General features: G+C 29.8%; 1 protein-coding gene across 1 annotated transcript; it reads right to left on the minus strand.

Annotated features, from left to right (window-relative positions):
* Positions 1-3101: 3101 nt before the first annotated feature.
* Positions 3102-6784, minus strand: LOC117167657 (general odorant-binding protein 19d-like). The gene is made up of 5 exons (XM_033352746.1): positions 6669-6784; positions 6319-6391; positions 5932-6017; positions 3474-3585; positions 3102-3365 (listed from the first exon to the last, which is right to left on the minus strand). Exons 1-5 carry the CDS (start codon positions 6711-6713, stop codon positions 3274-3276), a joined length of 408 nt encoding a protein of 135 aa, XP_033208637.1. The 5' UTR covers positions 6714-6784; the 3' UTR covers positions 3102-3273.
* Positions 6785-9441: the final 2657 nt, after the last annotated feature.

The raw sequence follows: 9441 nt of genomic DNA on the forward strand, positions 1-9441 counted from the left end.
AACTCTGTCTAGCCCATTCACAACTCGTGTCTCACGCATATAGCAATGAAAATCGAGTAGTGTGACAATCGAAATCGACAATATCGTTTAGAGATTTCATATGAAGGATAGTTAATACTGTCTACACCAGCAACCTTACCGTATTGTAGGTTCCTAATTATATCCCTATAGGCAATGTTATGGTACACAGATTTTCTCAATTGAGTTTTCTAACGCATCGTATTCTTCATCGCAGTTGTGGTGCCCTATAGTTCCCTCCACCAATAATTACCTAAAAGGGTCTCCCAAAGAGTCTAGTATTCCGACTGTATCATAAAGCATTCCACCTTTGCTATTTCTCATGATCAGAAACTCTGTACTTTTACTTTCCTTCATATTTTTAGAAAGCAGTTTCTTGTTTCCTTCAAAGTCGTTATGGTTATGATCAGTATTGCATTCAGAACCTCTCATACCCCTTGTATATTTAAATAGCTCTTTTAGTCTTTCATCCGTAACAAGAAAGTCAATTATATTGTAGCTATTAACTTTACACCAGTTGTACATGTATATCATTTCATGCAGAAATCAAGTATTTGTAATAAACAAGCCCTTTACCAAGCGTAAGCCAACTAATCTATCCCTGTTATAATTAGGTCTTGGATCCCCAAAATGTTCTAGAACCCTTTCTGTATATTGGTCTTGGATGCCCATCTATCCATATATATCTCCTAGTAGAATTATTATTTCACCATGATATGAAGTATTTATTGTATCATTAAAAGTGTCCCAGGAGGCGTCCTTTACTTACTTTATATCACTATCAACTTGGGCGTAGCATCCTATGACAAATAATCTTCTGATTCCTACGTTCATTCTGATCCACAACAATCTGCGAGATACAAACTCATGATCTCCGAGATACGTGAGAATGTGAGAATGTGTTCGTTAAGGTCGAAGGAGCTTTAACTAAAGAGAAATCACAATTACCAAATTACTGTTGCACATGTCTTTATTCAATTAAAGTTTCCGCCCATTCCGTGGCTATTTTATTATTTGTATTATTCATTGTTTGAATTGAACGCGAAAATACCGCCTTTGTGCTATAAGTTTATTTTGCGAGTCGCAATCATGTCCAAGTTAAGTAGTTAACCCTTGTGTGCACACCCAACTTTATCCACGTTGTCCGCACGCCCAGGGTACCCATGTACCCACCTCTCTTTTTTCAATTTTTAAAATATGTATGCGATAAAAATTTTTTTTTCTTTATTTATTCCAATAAATTAACATCAGAAGTGAGTGTCAGGGGCATTTTTAAAACAGTATACATACTTTAGCTCGTTTAAAAGGAGAATCGAAGGTGTTGCCGTGAGTGGGTACAGCCTGCGACATCGCTGTAGTCAGTGCAAATCGTCTTTTTCGGTGGTGCGGATGTGTAAACATAGATGTCAAGAATGTGAACAATAAATGTTTTTATCATCTTAAATTTCATGTATCCTATCATTACTCAACGTATTTCACGTAAATAAGTCAAATATATTGATAAAGAAGTTATAATCCGCGCAAAATTGAATTTTTTCTATGGTGGCTACCCTGGTACCCTGGGTGTGTCCATCAAGAAGGTTTACTGAAAGTCGATTATTTTTGCAAATAAAACAAATCTTAAATGAACTATATGCCCAATTCTCTTGCAATTGAATCAAATAAAGATGATCTGGACGACCGAAGCGGATTTTTTTTTTATTCCAGATACTGCAAAAATGTATAGTGGTGGATACACGGGTACCCGGGTGTGCACACAAGGGTTAATTAAAGTAGTCCCACGTTTGGTGTTTTATGCTGTGAAGGTCACCAGCCTTCATTAGCGTTATATTAAATGGGAGTTCAGGTGGTTTTATCTGCTAATACGTTACCGCATATATATTTATTTTTTTATTTATTTTTGTTCTACTTTAGACATCAATATTTAAATTTATAATTTAAAAGGAGTATGACTCCCCCCCCAGTGGTAAGAAAAATAGTTCAATTTTCAATTATACCTTCAATATAGGAATGTCGCCCTTGGATATTTAGCATTTTTTAAATGATGCCCCCCCCCTACTATCCAAAATCACATGAGGTGTCGCAGTCTAAATTTTCATCAAAAAATCTCACTGTTGTTTGAAGTTTAAATTTCTAATCATTACGTAGACTTTAGGATTTTCTTTTAAATTTCTAGGCTACACTTGAGTTACGCGGTTAGAAAACTGTTATAAAATTGCCTGCATAGGGAAACACAATTTGTTTAAAATAATCAAACATTAGAATTTTATATTTGGTTCGTTTTCCATCTGGAGATACATGACCCTCTAAAAAATCTTTTAAATACTGTAAAGTCGTTGATTTACTGTGAGAAAATTCTTTGAAAAGGGATAAAAATATTGCTATAAAATTCAGCGAAAACCATTAAATTAATTCCTGGAATCTCTCAAAGAGCTCTAACATGTCAGAACTTCTTTTAAACATTTGAAATTCCTTCCAAACTATCAAAATCAATAAAAAAATTTTGCGAATACCTAAAAATAATTGAAACTCATTAGAATTAGAAGGAAAACCCTTGAAATGTCTGAAATGTCGCATTCATAATTATGATTTACCGCGGTTCTACGGGAAGCCGGTGTCATTTTTAGATGACGGTTGCTCCCAGTAGGACTATGTAGTGAATGTTTAACCTTTTTTTTATATTCTATATTTATTTTTTTCTACTTTAGACATAATATTCACAATTAGAAAATAAAAAGTGTACAAACTTGCCCCTTTGTCCCCAATGATAAGCAAAATAGTTTAAATTTCAATTATATCTTCAAAATAGCAATGTCACACAAATTATCATAGTCCATAAGCCCGATGATATCTCCAAAAAAAATTCTGGTTTCTTAAAATTCAGGACTTATTTTTGTATAAATAGCACACACTTCTTAGGTTACATAGTAAGTTTTCATTCTTAAATTTGTATTAAAAAAAATTTTTTTAAATTCATTTTTAGACTTGAAACGGCCTAGCAGACCCTCTTAGCATTTTTTTTTAATAGGGTAGCATCTATGGCAGTATTTTTCAACTAAAGGGAAGAAATTAATAAGGTAGCATTTTCAAAATCCAAAATTATACTTTATTTGTACACCCTAATCTAGATACATGTATATATGTAACAATAATTTAAAATATTTATTCAAGATGTAATTTAGCAAATTCTACACCTTTCTTTTGTTCAGGATAATCTTTTTGGAGTTTTTTCTTTCCTGTCTCTAAAGACTCTCATTATTGGCCTCCTTTCGGTCCAATCGGAAACTTAGTATGCAGACATTCCTTAAATGCGTTAGCAAAGTCGCACTCATCTGTATTCCCCTTGGCTGTAATTTATTTATTTTATAATTCCACAATTGCATTACAAAAATAATTTTCAAAAAACTTAAAAACTCTTTCACAAATCTTCGTGCTTTTGTGATGCTTTATTTTACCTGTATCCGCACATTCTTGATCGGCATTATCCATTTCGGCGAATTTATCTGCGTATTTGGGTGGCCGATTTGCTTTTAATTTATCCAGATTGATCGTATTACCTGCTTCCAACTATAACAAGAAATATTTCACCATTATATATGAACTATGAAAATCGAACGTGCGCTGCGCGTTGAGATCTGTCCGGAAACTATCCGATCTTTCGTTCTAACTTTGTACCTAGTTGTACTATTGTCAGAAACAACTATTTACACCTACTAAATGTCATGGACCTGCGAACTTTCATTTGATTTGTGATTGCAGTTGCGTTAACTTCTTACCATGTATGTATCGAATTTCCAGATGACGGAGCGCACCGAAGAAAGAGTGTGCACCAAATTTTGCCTTCAACTTAGCCATTCATTTGTAGAAACTATCCTTATGATTTGGAAATTGCATGATTATGAGTCTATCAACGATACTCAATTTAATAAGTGGATTAGACGATTTTAAAGTAGTCATGTTTTAGTGAAAAGAGTCGTTTAACGGTGAGCAATAGAGGAAGACTTCAGGGTTCCAAAAACTATTGTTTCGAAAATTTTGAGCATGATTTGAGGAAAAGTGTCGACTGGGTATTTTACGAAAATGCAACTACCCAAGCACCGCAGCTTATTCAGACATTTCTGGTGAAACGCGGCCTTACACAACTTTGGTAGCCCTCATACAAACCTGATTTGACTCCCTGTGATTTCTGAATGTTTCCCAAACTAAAGTATTCCCTAAAAGGAAAACGATTTCAAGACGTTGAGGAAATAAAACAGAATGAGAAGAAAAATCTGCTAGTTATTCTGAACGGTGACTAAGAAGTGCTTCCCAAAGTTATAATAACGCTAGAAGATGTTGAGTTCCGAATGGGACTACTTTGAAGGGGATATAAAAAGCCAATCTGGTTTTGAACGACAATGATTGCGAGATTCTCGACACATTCTGTTACACGACTTGTATAGATAAAATATTTTCAGAGTAGAATTTTGAGAACGCTTCTAAAAAAGCGTTCTAAAATAAAAAAATTTTAATTCGAATGATACTTTCAAAAATTTAACCATTTTAATGTTAATTGCATTAATGAAGTATAAAGTCTACAATTTCAATGAATTTGAACAATCAAGAGATTTTTACGTTTATAATTGAAACCGGCCAATTTAGAGTACTAAAATCTAAAATTCTGAAATTTAAGGCTGACTTCAAATAAAATCAAACAATTGACAATATTTAAATCTAAAATTTTTTTATTTAAAACTGAATAACCAAATTTTTAATATGAAAGTTTGCAGTTTTAGAACATTTAATCGTGAAATTCTCCTGAGACGTTTGAGATTTGAGTTGAAAACTACAATATTGTGAAATTTAACAATCAAAGCCGCTAAAAATTAAGAAACGTTAAATATTTCTTAATTTAACCCTTTAAGGCGAAAATGTTCTACTTATTCTGTAGTGTATAAATTATCAAAATTCTTATTTATTTAATGCAGGCTTCACAGTTTTTCCCCCATTCCCTTCTTTCTTTCCTTATTCCACTTGAATGCGAACTAAATTAATTGAATCCAAAAAGAAAATCTAACTATTTTGGATCAAAGCGTATTATTTTCGGTTGAAAAGTCTACTAAGACATTTTTGCTTAAGAATTTATATTTCTTGGTTCAAATTTGAGTTCTTTTTTTGTAAACCTAACTGTGTTACTGAAAATTCGCCTTTTTGGCTTGAAAATTTAACAATTTCATTGCAATTCTTTTTCATTATTAACAAATTGTTTTCTGTAAATTTTAAATTTTTTAACGTTCATCTTTTTTTTGTGAAAATTCATCCTTTTCTATCGAAGTTTAACTTTTTTTTAGTAAAAATAGAACTGTCTGGTTAACAGGTAATCTGCTTCGATTGAAAATTAAGTTTTTGTTAAAAATTCGTCTTTTTTATAAGAAAATCCATATTTCTGTTACTGCTTGCTTGAAAACTACTATACTTTAATTATGGTTACAAGCATTTTTTTAAATTCATTTTCGTTTGTTAAAAATTAATTTTTATCACTGAAAAGTCAAGTATTTTGTTGAAAATTCAACCTATTCGTTAAAAATTAAGTTGTTTGTTAAAAATTCATACTCTTAGATTGAACATTTAACTTTATTGTACAAAGTTCGTCTTTTTGGCATGAAAGTTCAACAATTTAGTAGGAAATTGAACTATTTCGTATAAAGTAAAATGTTTCGCAAAAATTTGTTTTCTTATTAAGAATTTATTCTCTTAAATTAAAATGTTTACAAACAAAAAATTAACTAATTAATATTATTTTTCTAAAAATTTAACTTGTTTGTAGCTTCAACTTGCACAAAATTAATAAATTCTAGATTATTATATAATATGAATAATAATAATTCATAATTGAATAATTTAAAATTTGTTGTAAAATATCAGGATATTTACCTCACCCTTCTTCTTCATCATACATGCGGTAAGGCACTTGAATTCTGGTTGTCCTTTATGGGCAACAGGGCCATCTTTTAGCATGTCTATGAGAAGCAATTACATCATGAAAAATAAATATCATATACTATTATGTATATATTTGTATATATTAGAAAATTTTAATAATCAAACTCTTCATTCTTTTCATATACTAGACACAAAAATCATTCACTTAATCTCAAGGTGCCGAATTTTGATTCAAAAGTGAATCACAATTAAAAAACAATTGACATCTACGTAGGAAGATGTAAACGAAGTTGCATTTTTAATTCAGTGCATTTAATTTATGAACAAAATAAAGTAAAATTTAAATTGTGCAAATTGCACTAATAAGAATGTATGCACCTTCCGATATTCCTGCTTCTTTGGCACATTCAAGAAACTCTGGAGGAGGTGGGTGATGACATTGACTGCCAGTCTAAGTAAAAAAAGTTAATTTTAAACAATTTTTGAATGAAGAAATAAAATTCTATCTACTCTCACAAATTATTTTTGCCAAGAACATTCTTCTTTTCCCTGTTGGAAAAATGATACATAGTAGGAAATATCATCTATAATTTTTGTTCCCTTTATACATTTTCGGATTAGAATTAATGCAAATTATACATAATTTTGTCCAGTGTGTATAAATTGTATAAAATATCATTTTTCCATCTGGGTTTGTTGAATGAAATAAAATGAACACAGGAGCTTACCACTTGAAGGAGTACAACTCCAGCGATAAATAATACGAACTTCATGATTTTGTTTACTTTCTCACTGCAAACGCGATTACTGAACTGATTTTCAGCCGAGCAAGACACCTTATTTATACAAACAAAAATAAAATGTGTAGGTATATGTATGTGTCATTTATGTCCCATGCATACAATTATATAGTGTTAAAAGATAAAGCACAGGAAATAACTCTTTCAAGCACTTGCAATAATTTTATATAACACTATTGTCTCCTCATGACAAATCACAAATTTTAATTGAAACCTTATCCTTCACTAACATAAAAAAGCGGAACTATAAAAAAGTGTCAAAGTCAGTGTAATTATATGTATCTTATAGTGGTTATGTAGTGTAGTACAGTTTATTTTTAATAGGAATTTTTTGCAAGAAAGAATTTATAATAGTTACGCCTTTCCCCTTTTCTACCTTTTAAAGGAATTTCTGATAGAAAAAAAATCTTTTTTGTGTGAAACCTCATTCTTTTTGTTTAAAAAATCTACCATATTATTTTTGGTTCAGACTTCATCTTTTTTGGTTAGAAAAATCATTTTTCGAAAATTAAATTGTTTTGTTAAACATGCGTCTCTGAAAAAAATCCTCTGTTTGGCTTGAAAACTCAACTTTTGAAAATGCCACTGTTTTTGTTTAAAGTTTGATATCTTTAGTTTGAAAGTTGGACTATTTAGTGTGGAATTTGAATATTTAGTTAAACTCAAGTATTTCGTTGAAAATTGAATAGTTTTGCTGAAAAATCAACTATTTTAACAATTTAATCTGTTTTGGTCGCAAAATCAACAGTTTTGCTAAAAATTCGTCTTTCTGAATAGAAAAGTCACCACTTCAGATTAAAAGCTTATCTTTCTTAGTTCAATAATTAAACTGCTTTGAGAAAAAATTGTCATTCTTTATAGAAAGTTAAGTCTTTTCAAATGGAATCTTATCTTTTTTGGTTGATAATTAACTTTTTGTTAACAATTCAAAAACCTGTTGAAAAATTCGTCTTTCTGGCTAAAAGATTCAACTATTTAATTAAAAAGAAAACTGTTTTTGGATGTGTTTTAAACTTTTTATTTTAAAATTCGGCGATTTAATTAGAAATTCAACTATTTCGTTAAAAAGTTTTATTTGCTTCTTCGAAAATTCACCTGTTTTGTCAAAGTTAATCTTTTTTGGTACTAATTAAACTACTTTGTTAAAAATTTCTCTTTTTAAAGAGAAAACTCATTCTTTTGGACTGAAATTTCATCTTTCTTGGTTGAAAATAAACTTTGTGTAAAAAATTCAATTTTATACTAAAAAAATCCACTTTTTGGCTTCAAAATTCAACTAATTTGTATAAAAGGCAACTGGGGTTTATTTGAAGCTTTCCCTTTTTTATTTAAGAATGCAACGATTTAGTTACAAATTTGATTATTTTCTAAAAAAATTATATTTTTTTGAAAATTCAACTATTTTGTAAAAATTTATCTTTCATGGTCACTAATTAAACAGATTTGTTAAAATATTTTCTTATTTATTCGAAAATTCTTTCTGTTGGATTGAAATCTCATCTTTTTGGTTTGAAAATCAACTTTTTGTCAAAAATTCAACTGTCTTCTTAAAAAATCTTTTTTGGCTTCAAAATTCCACTATTTTAGTATAAAATGCGATTATTTTGTAAAAAAAAAATCTTTTTGGTCATAACTTACAATACTTCGTTGAAATTTCGTCCTTTTGCATTGAAAATGCATCTTTCTTGATAGAAATTGAACTATTTGTTTGAAAATGCCCCTGTTTTTGGTTTAAAGTTTTTTAAACATTTGCTGACTGATCAACAATTCACCTGATATGTTAAACATTCGTATTTTTGAATAGCACATTCGTTCTTTTGGCTTGAAATCTCATATTTCTTGTTTGAAAATGAAAATTTTTTTGAAAATTCATCTGTCTTCTAAAAAAATCCTCTACTAAAGAATGAAACTATTTTGTCAAAGTCATCGTTTTATTCAATAAAATTGAAAAGGCAACTTTTGTTTGTTAGAAGTTAATTATTTTCACATTCTCATCAGAGAAGGTATTAGATTTATGTAAACTTTGACCCCCCCCTATGTCTGTCTTATGTATGTATGTATGTCTGTCTGTCTGTCTGTGAACACGATAACTTTTGAACAAATTTATTTAAATAGCTTTTTGACAAAATCAAAAATTACCAGAGTTATAGCATTTAAAAAATTTCAAAAAACACGAAAATCAATATTTCAAGTCAAATAATGCACGATATGAAAAAAAGTCAAAAGAAGAAAAATGTTGCTTTTTGAATGCCCTGCAAAATTATGATAACAATTTTTTGAATTTTCTTGAAAAATCAAAAATTCAAATTTTGACAGCAGGAAAATAATGAAAAATCCAAAAAATACATTTTTCGGCTCAACTGTGCAAAATACGGTAAAAGATGAATGCACGAAAATTGTAAATTTGAAAAATTTCCACAAATTTGTTATCAATCACTTTTTGATAAGATATGTAGTTTTAGCTTTGATCATGAAAAAAGTCATTAACGGTAAAAAAAATGTGCCCTCTGCGTGGGCACATTCTTTTCGAAACTTTTGTGTTTTAATTGCTTTTTCGTTTCGTGTGTGGGGTTTTAAAATATGTAACTTTTCATGTTTTTGATGCTATTTTTTTATGATTAAAACTAAAAACAGAACAATCAAAAAATTATCAATGACAAATCATTTTTACATTCTCATCGGAGAAGGTATTAGATTTGTA

The sequence above is a fragment of the Belonocnema kinseyi genome, chromosome 2 (assembly GCF_010883055.1).
Source record: "Belonocnema kinseyi isolate 2016_QV_RU_SX_M_011 chromosome 2, B_treatae_v1, whole genome shotgun sequence".
Taxonomy (NCBI): Eukaryota; Metazoa; Arthropoda; class Insecta; order Hymenoptera; family Cynipidae; genus Belonocnema; species Belonocnema kinseyi.